General features: G+C 51.4%; 2 protein-coding genes across 2 annotated transcripts; one reads left to right on the top strand and one right to left on the bottom strand.

Annotated features, from left to right (window-relative positions):
• The first annotated feature begins 399 nt into the window (after nt 1–399).
• SELENOH (selenoprotein H) lies at nt 400–3,909 on the top strand. Its single transcript, XM_074954532.1, has 5 exons — nt 400–560; nt 1,213–1,376; nt 1,737–1,882; nt 2,453–2,570; nt 3,676–3,909. The coding sequence occupies exons 1-4, from the start codon at nt 417–419 to the stop codon at nt 2,551–2,553; spliced, it is 555 nt and encodes a 184-aa protein (XP_074810633.1). The 5' UTR covers nt 400–416; the 3' UTR covers nt 2,554–2,570; nt 3,676–3,909.
• Nucleotides 3,910–5,716: 1,807 nt separating this feature from the next.
• On the bottom strand, nt 5,717–14,176 carry BTBD18 (BTB domain containing 18). The gene is made up of 3 exons (XM_074956837.1): nt 14,134–14,176; nt 10,458–10,626; nt 5,717–7,782 (listed from the first exon to the last, which is right to left on the bottom strand). The coding sequence occupies exons 2-3, from the start codon at nt 10,582–10,584 to the stop codon at nt 5,717–5,719; spliced, it is 2,193 nt and encodes a 730-aa protein (XP_074812938.1). The 5' UTR covers nt 10,585–10,626; nt 14,134–14,176.
• Between the last annotated feature and the right edge of the window lie 4,341 nt (nt 14,177–18,517).

Below are 18,517 nucleotides of genomic sequence, written 5' to 3'. Positions count from 1 at the left end.
GAAGCTCTCGGGAGTTGGGACAGGTCCCTGCTGGCACTGCTGTAGGAAAGCTCACGGCACCGAGGTCCCCGCGGGACACTTGCAGCCCTGCACGGTCATGTTGCTGGAGTCTCAGCTGAGACCTTGGGAACTGCGCGGGGAGGGGAGGAGAAGCTGAGCTAGGCCCAGGCCTGCCGCAGACACCGAGTCTCAACAGCCCAGGTTGAGCTCTGATTGGCTGCAAAGAAGCCTCATTAATATTCAGAACGTTGTGTAACAAATTCGGGCAGGAACCATCCTGCAGAAAGATGTGGGGGGAGGCTGTGCAGTACAAACCGCTCCATGTGTCTTCATTACAACACTGTCCTGGCTGGATCCTGAAGCGGCTCCGATCACGCTCAGCTGTAGCGGGGACAAAGGCAGGGCTGGCTCAGCTGATGCTCCTTTATTTTCCCCACCTTTATTTTCCTCTGTTCCCCCTCTCTGTGGCTTCAAATGGTTGGGAGCAGGGCCATTTCTTCTGGCTGGCGGGCCCGCGTGGCTGCGCTGAGGTTCACTGCTGTGCCGTTGCTGGGGAGGAGGTAGGTTGTGTGGCTGTCTCTAGGGAGGTCTCATTTGCCCGTGTCTGTGCTGTCCTTCGGGGGGGCTGGTGCATTGGTATCTGGGCTCCACTGCTGGGGCGGGGGGAGCTGCTCCGCCTAGACCCCCAACGCTGGGGTGCTCAGGAAAGAAGCTACTGGTACCAATTGCAGGAAGTAGGTGCTGGGGGGTGCTTTACCAACACCCTGCTGATAACGCGCCTCGAGTCTGCCCTGTCTCCTGGTCCATCTAGTCCTAGCCATCGCCTCTTTCGCTTTGTTGGTGTCCCTCAGTCCTGCCCTGCAAACACATGCTGGTGCCCCTTGACCCTGCCCTATCTCCCCCACCCCTTGCTGTTCTAGTCCTCTCGCCCCTCGGTTTTCATTGTCCCTTGAAAGTCTCTACACTTTGTGCCACTCCCCCGTCCCCCCAGTTATTTCTGTGGCTGCGTGGATGGGGCCTGTGGTCCTGCCTCTAAGGGTAGAAGGCACCGCTGTGATCATGTATCCTGACCCCCCTCTGAATAACACAGGCCAGAGAACTTCCCTGGATTAACTCCTGTTTGAGCCAGAGTAGATCTGTTCCAAAAACATTCCATCTGGATTGAAAAATACCCGGAGATGCACGGTAAGGGACTCTTGTTTATTCTCCCAGAGCACGATGGCCCCCAAAGGGAGGAAGAGGAAGGCAAAGGAGCCTGAGGCAAAGGCTGTGAACTCTGAGGATGTGAAGACAAATGGTGGTGCCAATACACTGCCAAAGAGGTTAAGGGGCGAGGGAAGTCAGGGGCCTGGACCCCGTGTGGTTATTGAGCATTGGTGAGTCCTGGTCAGTGCAAGAGGGTGGGTGCTTTTAAGCCCCAGCAGGCTTATGTTCTTGTGGAAGGCACCAGGGATGCTCAGGTGGTGGATGGGTGCCAACAGCTGGCAGGAGGGGACCTGTCTGTGGGGAGGAAGGGGAGGATTATCTGCGGGGGAATCAGTCAGACACAATTCCAGAGGGGGAGCAGGTTTGGGGGGTGGGGGCACAGGCACTGAGTTGGGGGATGTGGCCATGGATGAGGCTGGGCTGTGCTGAGAGTGTGGCATTGCTGGTTTGCTCAGCTAACTCCTCTGCAAGAGGCCCGCTAGCGGAATCGCCAGCCCCGCTGACCCCCATCACTCCCTCCTCCCCCGCAGTAAGAGCTGACAAGTCTACAGGCGCAATGCCGACGCCGTGAGCCAGGCGCTGCGCCGCACCATTGCCAACGTGGTGGTGGAGATCAACCCCGAGACACCACGCAGGAACAGCTTTGAGGTGTCCCTGGTGAAGGAGGATGGAAGAAGTAAGTGCTGGAGTTTCTGTACAGCAGTGCTCAGTCAGGGTGCAATGATTGAGGCAGCAGGGGAGAGCCAGGACAGGGCAGTGCCAGGGAAAAGTGCCTGGGTGACTGTATGCTGGGGTAGGGATGCCCACATGTTGCTTTGTGAGATTGCCCAATTTGGCACAGGGTGATGTGGTGAGCTCCTCATGCGGTGAGCTACTTCATGATTAGGTTCCTAAAGGCATATGTTATATCCCTCACACCCTTTGTCTGACTGTTCAGAGCTCTGTGGGGCAGAAATTGCACCGCACAGGCCCCTAGTGAGGCACAGGCCCCTGATTTTAATTGTGGTGGGGGGTGTCTGTGCAGTGCCCGGTACATTGGCAGGACCCTGAACTCGGTCAGTGGGAGTCTGTACCGGGCGCTGCACAATGGGGGCCCCTGAATTCGCTTGGGGGCGGGTCTCTGCAGCGCCTGGTACAATACTGGCCCCATATCTCGCTCAGTGGGGGTCTCCAGGGTCTACTGCAATAGAAACGAATAGGTAGCATCCCACACGTAACCACCCCTGCCTTGTTGTTGGGGTTTCAGCGGTGGAGCTATGGAGCGGCATTAAGAAAGGGCCACCTCGCAAGCTCAAGTTCCCTGAGCCAGAGAAGGTGGCTGACATGCTTAAGAGCAGCTTGGTCTAAAGCAGAGCTACACAGAGGTGAGTTATTCCTGCTCCCAGACTGGACTAGCAGAAGGGATGGCCACTGTAAATCAGAGGGAGGAGGGGAGAAGTGACTAACAATTAGTACGGTTGAGATCCGTGTGTCTGACTCCAGCACAAACCCCCTCAGCTTGCGCTTTTTTTAATTGCCGGCACCACCTGGGGTCCCCAAGTCAAGCTGGGCTCTTTCCTTCTCCTGTATCATGGCCAGTCATAAAGGTCTTGCAGAGCAAACTACACTGTGAACGACCCTTGAGCCACCTCCTTGCCCTCCATAGCTGAGCCCTAGCATCAGGGCCAGCAGATAATGCACAAGGAGGAATAGAGTCCAGCTTCGCTCTCTAAGCGGTGGTGTCTCTGCCGGGCTAATGGGAGCCAGAACACATGGTTGTCACTAAAAGATCTGACTCCATGCAGCTGTGGTCATTTCTGTACCCGTGTCTAATCAAATACCTGCTATAGGGCACATTGCCTTAACTGGACACGCTGAACTTGTCGGCAGGCTAGTGCTAGGGATGCGAGAATGCCACTGTCGTTGGAGCCTCGGTCTGTTCCAAGCCCAGAATGCCTAGAGAGTAAAACCTAATCCAGGCTGTGTTGGCTATTCCTGTGAGGGTGGAGTGTCTCCTTTCCTGGAGTTGGAAGCGGGGCTGGATCCATCAAAAATGGCTTGTGATGGGGAGGAGGTAGCAGGCACGGCATGGCAGGTACTTCAGTGCCATGCTCTGTATTCCAACTGCTGAGCAGAAACCCCATCCACATGCTGCATGGTCTCTCCCCCGTGGTGGGAACCCTTAGCTCCCCAGATAAAGGTAATATGAGGGCATCACAACACACCTGAAAATCCAAGTGCTGGGCTAGTACACTGACCTGTGGACCATCCTTCTTCTCAAGGAGCTATCACCCCTTAAGTTTGCAGGCTTGTCACTGGCTTAAGGGTGACCTCAGTGTGGCTGCCTCTAGCTAACAAGGCTAATGTAGGTCAGTGTTTTGGGTCCAAATGACTAGATGCTTAGTGCAGGAGTGAGGTGGCTATATTTTCCTGTGTGAACAGCGAGGGCTGACACCTTTCTCTCTCTCTCTCTCTCTCTCATCCTGGCAGCTGGATCTAGGACCTATCCATTCCTTGCGTGGACCGGAGCATCCATGATGAGGCATGGTGCAGTGGGGGGGGAGCCGATGGCCAAACCTCAATCATGTCTCTGATGCTGCAGCTCTTCCCGCTGGGAGTGGTGGGCCAGATGCCGCCACTCTGTCCTTCGCTTCTGTTTTGCTCTTCGCTTTACTCCCACAAGCAACCTCTGGCCTTCCTTAGCAGATCATCTTTCACTGTTTTGTGGTTAGACTTTTTTGTAATAAAGCTTCTAAAAAAAACTCTTTGTAAGTGGCAGCAAGGTGGGGTGATAGCTCAGAGGTCACCATGCAGGCTGGTCAGCTGGACTGCACCTTCTCCTCCTCCCCCTATGTTGAACATCTTGCAGGCAGCAGTGGAGAGCCCCACTCAAGGACATGCTCATGCGTTCTGTTAGGAGTCTTGCCAGGTGTTCTGCTCCCTGCAGGAGGGAGGAAATGGCTCCTGGCAGCTTGCAGTGCCTGGCTAGGAAAGCGGGTGCAGTCCACATAACAAGGGGCCAATCCAGCAGAACAAACAAGGGGCCAATCCAGCAGAACAAACAAGGGGCCAATCCAACAAACTCTTTATTTCAAACAAGCCCCACCCTCTCACACTCCAGGCTGTCCTTGCTTTCACCTGTATTTTTCCATTGCCAAAGGGGCTGCTGGAGCAGGGGCCAATCCCTGCAGTGAGAGAAGTGGAGGGAGCATGGCACAAAGCTCACATGGTTCCCAAGAGGGGGAGGGGGGTGAAAATACATGTGGATGTTAAGGGTAACAGATGTTATCATTAGGACAGTGATACATGAAGATGAGGACTAAGTAACTATGGAGCTGGTGTTCTTTGTCAGTGGAGGGATACATGTGCTGTGGAGGGCAGCTGGATCATAACAGGAGACCATCAACTCTGGATGAGATGCACAACAGGTTAATGGGGCAGCAGTGGGATAATGGGAAATGAGGGACGGTGGCTTGTGCTATTGCATTGCCAGGCAGGAGTGGAGTTTGCTCCTGAGATAGCCATGACTCCATAGCTGAGGCAGGTAGGCTGGTACCACTGCTGGCCAGATATTTTGCAAAACTAGAGTCCTGGCTGCAGCCTTAGGAGCTCCTAATGGTGCTCCACCAGCATCTGTGGCCTGTGTCCCCAGGGCCAGGTTTAGGAAGGTTAAGATGTTTATGTACATAAATGTAGAGGAAAATGCTTAAGCTAAATGCACAACGGGGGCAGGAAAGAAACTTAAGACAATTAGGCAAGGCCTGTCCTGGGTCCCAGCACTGGGAGGTGGGAGTGTGAGCTGACAGCACCTGTGAGAGAGTACTGTTAGCATCACCTTTAAAGAGACTCTACAACATGCAGGGGTGCAGGCTACCACCCCCAGTTGATATTTCCACCATTTCATCCATGCTGGGCCCATTCATTCCCTTCTTTCTCTGCACCCACACATCTCTACCTTGTACATCAGCAAAATATCAGTGGCTGTGACAGCAGGAAAGGCTTCTTCAACATGTGCAGCCCTCTGTCCCAGCACAGGCAGAGGGGAAGCTCCAGATGACTGGGAAGGGCTGTTCTCTTTCCAGCCTCCTCTCCTCTAAACACAGGCTGCTCAGCAGAACTGAAGCAGCGTTAAGATTATTTAACCACAGAGGTCAGCAGAGCTCCAACAACAAAGTAGGTAACACTGCGGCCACCCCGTTCTCAGTCCTACTGCATCATCGAGTGACCAGCGCATTGGTTTAAATCTCAGTGACCTCCCTGTGTATGACTCAGCCCCATCCCAGAATTAATGGGAGGGTAGGGGAAAGGATGCTGCACCTCCATCCTGGCTTCACCCCAGCTGTGCCCTCCAACTGATCCCTGTCCCCCACTTGCAGAGCTCCCCACTCCAACAACCTGATTCATTTTGTTACTAGCAGCTTCCCACAGTCAGTCTCAGCTATGGCAGCTACACCTCAGTGGCCAGCTGGTTGTGATGGCTCCCATAGGCTAGACGCCCTTCCCCTCCGCTATAGACCAGGCTTGGTGGCCACTAGTTCAGAATGTCCACCTCTTCATCAGACTCCGAGGAGGGGTCAGGCCTGACACAGGAGATGCCAGCAGGTACCAGTGCCTCCTCAGCGCCGGCCATGATGTCAATCTCGTCACCCTCCGGACTGTCAGGGGGCTGATGGTCCAAAGGGCCATGCTTTGGGCTGCTTCGGGGCAGCCCCCAGGGTGCCTGAAGCTGAAGTTTTGTCTCCATCCCAGCAGCCTGGGTGGTGCAGGATCCCTGCCCTTTGCCCATGCCATCTTCCGCAGGGACACGGGGCAGTGGGCCCAACTGAGCCTCCCTGCTGCCAGCTGTCAGCGAAGGGTGCTGAGGAGTCTGGGGGCTGGCAGGAGCCAGAGGCACTGGGCTGAATGAGGTGGGGTGGTGACCGCTGGAGAGAACCCTCCTGGATACAAGATGGCCACTCACAGACTGCCCCAGGGGATCCCCATCTGCAGTGCTAAGGGCAGAGTGACCACCCCCCACCTCCCACCCTGGTAGGGGCCCCTTCCCTGGGTCGTCCCACTCTGACCACAGCTGCATCTCTGGGGGATGCCACTCCTCGCCTGCTGCAGCAGCACCCACAGGTGTCATGTTTGGCCCATGTGATGGGCCCGTGGAAGGGGCACAGCCTGCCGTCCCTCCTGGCCCAGCAGTGCCCAAGCCCTCCACGCCACTGCCTGATAGCAGCAGGTCCAGCATCTGCTCCAGCGGCGCTGAGTCCCCAAACTCCTCATTCTCACTCAAGGGCTCCAATGCCGCCATGTCCAGCTCATAAGGGTCCCTGCAGCCTTCTCTCCCATCTGAAGGTCCCTGTTCTACTGTCACCTGCTCAGGAAGCACAGCCTCCAACCTTCCAGCCAGCAGCTCAGTGGAGCTGGCTGCCCACGTCCCTGGCAGCTCTGGCCAGTGCGTAAACTTGTGTGGTCTGGAGCTGGGTGGGGAAGCCACACGGGAGGTGCCTGTCTCTCCCATCGTCACTGGGGCTCCCTTGGGCTCCCTGGCTGATGTCTCTTGTACCACCTCCCAGCAACTCCCATTGACGACCTTCCTGAGCTTCACACTACCCACATGCCCCTCCTCTGGGGCAGTGTCTGAGCCAGAAGCCGATGCACTGGAGCTGCGCTTCCTGTTGCTGGTCTTTGGAGGCACAGGGAGGCTCCCGCCATGGCAAGAGGGGCTGGCCTGCTCTGGCCCACCTGCTTCATCCCAGCCTGGGGTCTTCTGCCGCCAGAGGCGCCGGATGGATGTGGGGGTCTTGCCAGGTGCTACAGTGGGGGGTGCCTTTGTGGCACAGGCATTGGGGGGAGGCGGCAGTTTCAGGCGGCTGAGCTTGATCTTTCTTGGCAGTGGTGAGCAGTCTGTGGTGCAGCCCTCGCTGGGAAAGGCCTGCTCAGCGCTCCTCTCACCCTGTGACCCTTCAGCCTTGCCCAGTGTGCTCCCCACACCGAGGCTCCTGTCTAAGCCCAAGGAGGGGCTCTTGGTTCTCACGTTCCCAGTCTCCACTGGCTGCATGGGAGCCACCGCACCCTGCATCCCCGATTGGGCTCCCCCGTTCTGAGGTACTACAGCCGCCCAATACTTGGCGCTCTCCGCTTGACTAGTGGTGCTGCTGGCACGTACCCCGCCATCCCCTGGGGGCTTTGCTGTACATTGCTTGCCTGCCACCAGGGGGTGGAACGTCCGTGGGATAGTGGGAGCAGGAGGGCAGGCTTGCGGCACAACCCTAGCAGAGATAGGAGCCAGGCAGGGCGGCTGCAAGCACTTCCGGTTCAAGCGCCGACCCAGCACCTGTTTCACCAGCTTCCCACCCTCCAGCTGCAGCGACTCCAGTTCTGCTACTTGGAACTGCCGGGCAGCAGCCAGGACATCCCGGGCCTCCTCCCGGGACACTTCCATCTCCGAGGTGTATAGGAAATCCACCAGCTTCCGCAGAGTCCCGATCTTCAGACCCCGCAGCTCCAGCACCACTTTGCACTCCTTGGAGGGCATTTGCCTCTCCAGGCACTCCATGAAGAAGGGGCTGCAGGCGGAGAGAATGCAGCAGTGAGCTGGTACAGCCTCTCCTGCAAACAAAGGAGTGGACCATCAGCATCATAGGTTAGCTGGGCTCTGCTACTGCATTAGCTATTACTACCCTGTTCCAACCCCTTTAACAATGGGTGCTTTCCTAGGTTTGGGTTGGCCTGCTCTGTGCTGCTCCTGTCTCCAAATATGCATCCTTTCAAGAACCCTCCTCTGTGTCGGGCTCGGCTTCTCTCTATTCAGTAGTAATAAACCTCACTTATGCAGAAGGGCAGTTCACATTTTAACTACCCCAAAGCCGTAGTATTACCAACCCCCAAAAATTCAAAAATCAGGAGTTGGACCCCAACCCAAATGTCCTGAGATTGGCTTAAAATCATTATTTTTATTTGCCTTCTGATTTCAGAAACTTTCGGGAGTCCTTGCTTCACTTTTTCAAGCTTTCCTCCACAAGCATAAGAAAGGCAAGAAACACTTTAAAAAAAAAAATTTAAAGCAAAGATTCTCTTACTGTCTTCCAATTCCTGCAGCCGGGGTGATAAGAAAAGCGCCAAATATTGTAAGATATGATAAAAATCACACGAGTTGGCAACACTGCGTTATGGTTCTTGAGGCAGCTCTAATTCGGCGTCCTTATGCTGGGATGTGGTTTCATTTTTGTCTGTGGAGAGATCAGATCTCCATGGCCCCCTCTCCAGCCTTTCCTCCCCTCCCCTAGCAAAGGATGCCACTCACCAAGACACTTCTTAGTAGCAAAGACAGTGCTTCCATTTAATACTACGGGGAGGGTAATTCAAGGGGATGCTTTTATTTCTGAGGTTCCTTCCACTGCTCCAGTTAACTGCATCGACAGCCAAATAAAACTAACAAACCCCACTCTAAATAAAATTAAGCTGTCTGCTTCCTTTAAAAATAACAAGCCACCCACACTTTTCTCCATATTCCTTTTCTATCCCATGGCACATGGTCCCTGAAGAGAAACTATGCAAGGGAGCCACCATGAGGGTGGGGCTCTGGGGAGAGCATGCATAAGCTTCCAGGGAGGCCTGGGTGGTTCAAGACTGGTCCTGGGGGGCTGGGCTGCAGGGTCCCACATCCCAGGGAGGGATACCGGATGAGATCTGTGCCCCAGGATTGTGCTTAAGAGGCCAGACCTAGAGTGTCTGGACTCTGTCCAGACCCACTGGGCTGGAAAGCATGTGGGGTCCAAAGATTTGGGTCCAATCCAGCAGTCTAGTGACTATCCACGAAGGGGAGACTCAGACAGACCTGTGGCCCTCCATTGCCCTGGAGGAGAAGGTATTTTATTGAGAATGTATCCACTTTTCTGGGGGCCTCTCCTGCTGCCTTGAACCCAGCCAGCACCTACAACCTGGCCTCTCCCTAGCACTGCTACTCAGAGCAGCTTGGAATACTCTAATGGTGGCCACCTTGGCTGCACCCACCTTTGATTCTTTAAGAGACAGCTAGCAGCAGTGACGTGCAGCCAGGAAGTTGCTCCAAACCCTCCCCTCCAGAAGGGGGGGAGAACTATAGGGGAAGGTACAATGCTGCCAGAGTTTTCAGTATTTCAGACTTCAACCAGAATGTTATCTTAAAGGAAGGATTTTATTTTTCATTTAATTTCCTCTTTCAAAAAACACCCAAAAAAGAGGACACTGAGCACTGGCACATCGAGGCAAATGTTATTTCAGTGAGAGACTGACAGGCATGTCTCTAGCTACAGAACAGCTGGTTTGTGTGTCTCTGGAGTTTCACCCTGACACAGCCAAAGCTACCAGCCAGCAAGGAATAAAAGCTTCCTTACATACAGAAACAAACAAGATACAGTATGAGCAAGACAGTGAGATGCATGGCCATGTTCCCCAAACACACACACTCTCTCGTGTCCTGGGTCTTGGTTCACACTCTATGTGCACCATCTGCAAAAGTCAGATTCTGAAACAAAGGGCCAGGGAAGCATACGGAAGCCTCACTAATTCGAAGGATGCCTCTCCCAAGACACTTCTTCTTAGCAGCAGACAAAGACAGTACTTCCAGTTAATATTAAAAGAATTAAACTTTGTAGAGCAGTGGGGACCTTGCTTATAGATGCAATGAGATAGGAGGCTGTTGCTTGAAACTTCCCCTCACCCAATAAAAGTTTCAACAGAATAACAAGACACTTAAAAAAATATTAGTGAGACAATCGCCCCCACACTTAACAAATCAGGAAGCTTCAAGATTAGTTTGATTAATGAGTCAGACTTTCACAGACCAAAATATGCTCAAGTTGTCAGCTGAACATGAAGCAGCTGAGGGCGAAGTTCATATAAAATGGTCTCACAATGTTCCAATCACGGATGTACAGTTAGTACGTCTGCTGACAGATATCTGGCACCATGTAGGAAGGCTGCTATTTGCAAAACCTCTTTGGAAGTACTTCCACTTTTGTGCAGACCTTTTTCTACTTATGATTCCCAAACAAATCGAGCCCATCAGTGCCACCTATCACACAAGGCCGCATCAGTATCACAGTCCCCATTGATACAACAGCCACTGCAAACAGCAAAGCTAAGGGCTGAGCGTACATACAGTGCCCTATATGTTAAAATGTAACTACATACTTATGTGTAATTAATATTCTGTGGAAATGTACACAAGCACAGGAGAGGTGACAATTCAGCCCCAGGTACAAGAAAGGTGGGTACCAATCCACTGCCCTCTTTCAGGTTACCTTCTGCCTGCAGGATGACATCACAGAATACATCTGCCCTCTGCTGGCGATGGAGCTGCAGGAACGCCATGCGCAGGAGGCGGGAGTTCCGATAGAGAATCTTAGAACCGGCCACAGGGGAGCACATATCAGCAGAGCCTCCCTCTTGTTACCAAAGACACCAGATTCCCTGCAAACGGAACACAGTCCTGGGAATGCAGTAGGCTCTATCTAGCAGAGCACCCTTGGTGGATTTAGTACTCCTAAAAGTGAAAGACTGGAGGCAGGAAGTGAGCTTCTGCAAGCTTCTGCCAAGCCATCTCCCCCTGGAAGGACAGTGACTGTTATAAACTATTTTATTCCTGGCTCAATGATAAATTGGGAAGGAGTCAGTGAAGAGCCACAAGGATGATTAAGGGATTGGAAAAATACACCTTAGAGTGAGTGACTCAAGGAGCAAAATCTATTTATCTTAACAAAGAGAAGCTTAAAGGGTGACTTGATCACAGGTTATGAGAATTACCTGGGGACCAAAAATCTGATAATCGAGGGCTCTTCAATCTAGCAGACAAAGATCTAATAAGTTCCAATGGCTGGAAGTTGATGCTAGACAAATTCAGACTGGAAATAAGGTGGACAATTTTAACAGTGAGGGTAATTAACCATTGGTACAACTTATTATGCCTTGTGACGGATTCTCTATCCCTGGCAATTTTTCATTCAAGATGGGATGTTTTTCTAAAAGATCTGTTTTGGTTCAAACAGGAATTAATTCAGGGAAATTCTCTGGCCTGTGTTATACAGGAGTTTAGACCAGATTATCACAATGGTCCCTGCTGGCCTTGGAATCTATGTATTATCCATGTGCTACTTTTCCTGAGGCAGTGTTACTGATATATTTAACTAGCAGGGGGCATGGAGCACAGACTCTCACAGAGAAGTGTATTGAATGGTAGTGAAATATGGTATTTTTTCCATAATTCAGTACACAGCCTGTCACCTCAGGGTCACTAGCACCCACCCAGCCAGCTCAGGGGATTGGGGAAATGGATCGGGAGTCAGTCACCAATGGGCACTGATTCCAATCCAGCTCAGGGTTGGGGGGACCGGATACCTCACAGACTGCCACATGGAGTCTCTCACCCCACCTCAGGTCAGGAAGTGGATGACTTGGCTTGGGAAATTAGCGAATGGCACAGAGAACTTCCTCTCTAGAGCAGATTCCAAACCAGTCCCAGGTTGGGGCAGGGAACAGCTGGCTTCCGGGCATCAGGGACTGGGAGAATGGCTCCATCATTGCAATGCTCAATTGTCTCAGTGAGACTGGTGAGTAGGATATGGACCTTTCCTTATATGGCCTCATCTACACTCTGAATTGAAGGCAATTCTCCCACCATTTGTCTAACACCACCACAGCTCAGCCGGCCCTAGCAATGGTGGGAGCACTAAGGTCAGCCACCATCATGACTCTGTTCTGAAGTAAGTCTGATGACTCAGGGGTAAAAATGCAAGCAGGTCTACAATAATGCTCCTGCTGCTGCCACCACGCCTTGACCAACAGTGCAGATACAGCCTAGGTCACAAGTTCCAGGACAGGCGCCGTGGGAAGCCTGCACTGGGGCTGACCCTGGACTTCAGTTTTCAGGACTACTGAAATTTCCACCAGTACTGCAGTCACAGTAAGGCTTTGGTTACCATGTGCCCTATTAACAGCCATGGATGTAGCTACACCAGTTCAAAAACTTTTCTAGAGCATGAGGGTGGTCCAGCAGTTTAGGTTTTCATCATCTGGGACAGAGGAGACCCAGTTCAATTCCCTGCTTTACCACAGACACCTGGCGTGAACTTGGGTAAATCACTTAGCCTTTCTGTGCATCAGTTCTCCACCAATACAATAGGGACAACTGCACTGCCCTGCTTCACATAGGTGTTGTGAGAACAAATACATTAAAGGTGCTCAGATCCTAGAGTGATGGAGGCTGTGTAATTAACTAAGGCCTTGACTACAAGGAAAAGTTTTCTTCTGTATCCTAAGGTGTGGATTTAAACCAGCATAGTTATACCAATTATATAATTATAACTGGTGCACACATGGACACTTTAAGGGCGGCTCTACAGTTTTTGTACATGGCAAGGTGTGATTTTTTTTTTTTTGGACTGGCATAGTTATACCAAGACAATACCTAGCATGGATGCAGTTTTCCCTGTATAGTTTATTCCCTTTCCCATACAGGAATAGCTATAAGCACTTTTATCCTAGTATACTAATAGGCAGTCTTATACAGTGTTTTTCGTCAGCAGATCTCAAAGGAGGTCAGTATCGTTAGCCACATTTTACAGATTGGAAAACTGAGACACAGAGGAGTGCCAATGTCACCCAGCAGGCTAGTGGCAGAACCAGGAATAGAACCCAGATTTCTCAAAGTTTCAGGCCAGTGCCCTATCCATTAGGCATAAATGCACCCACACAAGGGGTCTGTATCACTTTAGCTATACCAGTATTGTTAAATTGATACTTTTGTGTGTAGACAATGGCTTATTCTGGTGCAAGGGTGGCCTTTGTTCAGTTTAGCTTGTGTTGTTTAGGAAGGTGTTAATGCTTAAACTAAAAAAAAAAAAAAGTCACTTTTATACAGGAATAAGAGTCTACACAGGATATATCAATAGAACTCTATCAGTATAACTGGCAAGACTTTCCCACATACACAAGCCCTGGATAGATAGATAGTGTAGATATTGTAGGCAGGGTGAACCACTATAAGCATCCATTTTTGCTGGTTCAGCTTTCCCTGGTCTCAAAACAGGGAGAAGCTCTACCCGCACAAACTATCTATCCCTGGTACTCACATGGCCGCCATCACAGCAATATTTGATTGCTTCACAGTCTTTATTGTGTTTAGCCTCCCAATATACCTGTGAGGTTATCCCATTGCACAGATGGGAAACTGAGGCAAAATGAGGCTAAGGCTACACCTAAAACTTAGGTCAACCTAGCTATGTTGCTCAGAGGTATAAAAAATTTACACCCCCGAGATATACTTAAGCCAATCTAAGAATTTTTCCATCAATCTACCTACCACCTCTTGAGGAGGTGGATTTACTACAGCGATGGAAAAACCCCTTCTGTTGCTGTAGTAAGCATCTACATTATAGCGGCGCAGCTCTGCTGCATTAGCGCTTGTAGTGCAGACAAAGCCTAAGTCACTTACCCAAGGTCACACGGGCGGGGGGGGGTTGTGGCTGAGCAGGGAATTCAACCTGGGTTTCCCGAGCGTCCTAACTACTAGAGCATCCTTCCTCTCATGGCTTTACCAGTGCAGCTACCCCCATGTCTGTAATTGGAGCAAATCTTTAACATAGCTCAGTGGTTTGAGCATTGGCCTGCTAAACCCAGGGTTGTGAGTTCAATCCTTGAGGGGGCAATTTAGGGATCTGGGGCAGAAATTGGGGATTGGTCCTGCTTTGAGCAGGGGGTTGACTAGATGACCTCCTGAGGTCCCTTCCAATCCTGATGTTCTATGATTCTATGAAAGCTCCCCTCACATTTTACTGTCAGACACCTTCAGGGCTGAGATGTAATTAGACACTGGTTTGTTACCACCAACCCCTGCTTGTTTCCTTTTGGGGATAAATTGCCCCACCCAGATCTCCACTCCCTTTCCCCTGGCAAGGAAGGGAGCAACAAGTAATGGGGTACCTGTTATTTAGGTTAATGGAGTGTGCACAGGGATGTTGGAAAGCTGGGGGCGCCAAACACTAGGAACCTTAAGAGCCAGTCAGGTGAGGTGGCAGCATTGAGGATGGGAGCCAGCCAGAGACAGGACAGGTGCTGCCAAGACACAGATAAGAAACATGGATGTTTCAGCATAAGAGGCAAAAGGATCCCAACCTTCTTTTGGTCACAGACCCCTCCCCCCACTCTCCAAATACAACACATTGCTTGGAGAGTTGCAACCCATGCAAGGGGCTTCCCCTCACAACCATTCCCTCCTATTCCAAAAAGATCCATATTCCTTCTCCATTCCAGTACACCACCCAGATCTTGCATTGAAGGGGGTCCATTCCCTCCTCATTATTGGCCCCCATACACTAAATGAGCTCAAATCCCCCAACAACTGCCTCTCATACACAAAGGGGGACTCCATTCCCCCATAATCACCCCTTCACACACATATTAAGGAGAGCTCCATTTCCCCTCACAGCTTCCCACACTCAAAGGGGGTCCTCCATTCCCTCGCACACACACTAACGGGGGGCCCATTTCCCTCCCCCGACTGAGGCATGCTCTATTCCCTGCACCCCAATCGTCCACCCCCTGAACAGTGCCCGGGGTGCGCACCGTCCCCTCTCTGCAGCACCCCTTTACTGCTGCTGCTGCTGCTGCTGCAAACTCCAGCTCCCGCAACACTCAGCACGAGCCCCACCCTAGCGCCCGCACGCGCGCCACGCCTCCAATAGAACCTTCCTCGAGAAGGGACGCGGCTCCTCCTCCCCGCCGAGCCCAGTAACAGCCCTTTCATTGGCCAGACCCTCCGACCAATCACAGCGGAGGAGGTGTTTTGGCGGGAGGAGTTCGAAGAGAGCCGTTGCCCCTGAGGAGAATGGCGGGCGGGAAGGCGGGAGGTTGCTGGATCTCAACCCCGTGAGCCAAGGAGCCCCAGGTCCCACCCAGATCCCAGCCCCCAGCCAGTCAGTGCCCACCCTGGCCACCAGAACCACATGAAGCCTGAAGCCAAATGGGGGCTCCCTGCTCCAGGCCACCCCCAACCAGCCAGAGCTTGAGGTGTTTCAATTAATAGACCCAGCTCCTGGAGTCCCGTGATTTTTTTCAAGACTCTCCCTTCGCCTTACAGTTATGCACAAATGCTCGAAAATGTGACACCCCCTTGCAAGGGCTCAGACACCTGAAAGCAGAGAAAACGAATCCAAACTGCGTGGATTTAAAATCAACAGCTCAGGATTTTTTGGCCAATCTTATGATTTTGGAGACCCTGACTCATGGCGTTTGAACGCTTGGGGCTTATGATGCTGCAGACCCAGAGCCCAGATACGGGTCCTGGCCAGTCAGTACCCACCCTGGCCATCACCGCCATGTCAATAGCACCAGGGGGATCCCTGACCCATCCCAGTCACTTGGCCTGTCTGGCAGCGCCCACCCTGGCCATCACCACCATGTCAATAGCACAGTCAAGCACATGGGGAACTCATAGAATCATAGAATATCAGGGTTGGAAGGGACCTCAGGAGGTCATCTAGTCCAACCCCCTGCTCAAAGCAGGACCAATCCCCAACTAAATCATCCCAGCAAGGGCTCTGTCAAGCCTGACCTTAAAAACCTCTAAGGAAGGAGATTCTACCACCTCCCTAGGTAACGCATTCCAGTGTTTCACCACCCTCGTAGTGAAAAAGTTTTTCCTAATATCCAACCTAAACCTTCCCCACTGCAACTTGAGACCATTACTCCTTGTCCTGTCCTCTTCTACCACTGAGAATAGTCTAGAACCATCCTCTTTGGAACCACCTCTCAGGTAGTTGAAAGCAGCTATCAAATCCCCCCTCATTCTTCTCTTCTGCAGACTAAACAATCCCAGTTCCCTCAGCCTCTCCTCATAAGTCATGTGTTCCAGACCCCTAATCATTTTTGTTGACCTTCGCTGGACTCTCTCCAATTTATCCACATCCTTCTTGTAGTGCGAGGCCCAAAACTGGACACAGTACTCCAGATGAGGCCTCACCAATGTCGAATAGAAGAGAACGATCACGTCCCTCGATCTGCTGGCAATGCCCCTACATATACATCCCAAAATGCCATTGGCCTTCTTGTCAACAAGGGCACGCTGTTGACTCATATCCAGCTTCTCGTCCACTGTCACCCCTAGGTCCTTTTCCGCAGAACTGCTGCCTAGCCATTCGGTCCCTAGTCTGTAGCGGTGCATTGGGTTCTTCCGTCCTAAGTGCAGGACCCTGCACTTATCCTTGTTGAACCTCATCAGATTTCTTTTGGCCCAATCCTCTAATTTGTCTAGGTCCCTCTGTATCCTATCCCTGCCCTCCAGCGTATCTACCACTCCTCCTAGTTTAGTATCATCGGCAAATTTGCTGAGAGTGCAATCCACACCATCCTCCAGATCATTTATGAAGATATTGAACAAAACCGGCCCCAGGACCGACCCTTGGGGCACTCCACTTGATACCGGCTGCCAACTAGACATGGAGCCATTGATCACTACCCGTTGAGCCCGACAATCTAGCCAACTTTCTACCCACCTTATAGTGCATTCATCCAGCCCATACTTCTTTAACTTGCTGACAAGAATACTGTGGGAGACCGTGTCAAAAGCTTTGCTAAAGTCAAGAAACAACACGTCCACTGCTTTCCCCTCATCCACAGAACCAGTAATCTCATCACAGAAGGCGATTAGATTAGTCAGGCATGACCTTCCCTTGGTGAATCCATGCTGACTGTTCCTGATCACTTTCCTCTCGTGTAAGTGCTTCAGGATTGATTCCTTGAGGACCTGCTCCATGATTTTTCCGGGGACTGAGGTGAGACTGACTGGCCCCACAGTATGCCAACATTTTTATGGCTGATTTAGAACAACGCTTCCTCAGCTCTCGTCCCCTAACGCCCCTACTTTACTTGCACTATATTGATGACATCTTCATCATCTGGACCCATGGAAAAGAAGCCCTTGAGGAATTCCACCATGATTTCAACAATTTGCATCCCACCATCAACCTCAGCCTGGTCCAGTCCACACAAGAGATCCACTTCCTGGACACTACAGTGCTAATAAACGATGGTCACATCAACACCACCCTATACCGGAAACCTACTGACCGCTATTCCTACCTACATGCCTCCAGCTTTCACCCTGACCACACCACACGATCCATCGTCTACAGCCAAGCTCTGCGATACAACCGCATTTGCTCCAACCCCTCAGACAGAGACAAACACCTACAAGATCTCTATCAAGCATTCTTACAACTACAATACCCACCTGCGGAAGTGAAGAAACAGATTGATAGAGCCAGAAGAGTTCCCAGAAGTCACCTACTACAGGACAGGCCTAACAAAGAAAATAACAGAACGCCACTAGCCGTCACCTTCAGCCCCCAACTAAAACCCCTCCAACGCATTATTAAGGATCTACAACCTATCCTGAAGGATGACCCAACACTCTCACAAATCTTGGGAGAAAGGCCAGTCCTTGCCTACAGACAGCCCCCCAACCTGAAGCGAATACTCACCAACAACCACATACCACACAACAGAACCACTAACCCAGGAACCTATCCTTGCAACAAAGCCCGTTGCCAACTGTGCCCACATATCTATTCAGGGGACACCATCACAGGGCCTAACAACATCAGCCACACTATCAGAGGCTCGTTCACCTGCACATCCACCAATGTGATATATGCCATCATGTGCCAGCAATGCCCCTCTGCCATGTACATTGGTCAAACTGGACAGTCTCTACGTAAAAGAATAAATGGACACAAATCAGATGTTAAGAATTATAACATTCATAAACCAGTCGGAGAACACTTCAATCTCTCTGGTCACGCAATCACAGACATGAGGGTCGCTATCTTAAAGCAAAAAAACTTCAAATCCAGACTCCAGCGAGAAACTGCTGAATTGGAATTCATTTGCAAATTGGATACTATTAATTTGGGCTTGAATAGAGACTGGGAGTGGCTAAGTCATTATGCAAGGTAGCCTATCTCCCCTTGTTTTTTTCCTACAAACCCCCCCCCAAGACGTTCTGGTTAAACTTGGATTATTGCTGTGCACATTGTAAGATGAGCTATTGCCAGCAGGAGAGTGAGTTTGTGTGTGTGGTTTTTGGAGGGGGGTGTGTGTGGGGGGGGGTGAGAAAACCTGGATTAGTGCTGGAAATGACCCACCTTGATTATCATGCGCATTATAAAGAGAGGTTTCAAAGAGGGATGGGCTATTACCAGCAGGAGAGTGAGTTTGTATGTGTGTCTGTGGGGGGGGGGAGGGGGGGAAAGGGTGAGAAAACCTGGATTTGTGCTGGAAATGGCCCTCCTTGATGATCACTTTAGAT

The sequence above is a fragment of the Natator depressus genome, chromosome 6 (genome assembly GCF_965152275.1).
Source record: "Natator depressus isolate rNatDep1 chromosome 6, rNatDep2.hap1, whole genome shotgun sequence".
Lineage (NCBI taxonomy): Eukaryota > Metazoa > Chordata > Testudines > Cheloniidae > Natator > Natator depressus.
Note: the sequence above shows the minus strand (reverse complement) of the source record. Positions and strands in the feature narration are given on the sequence as shown.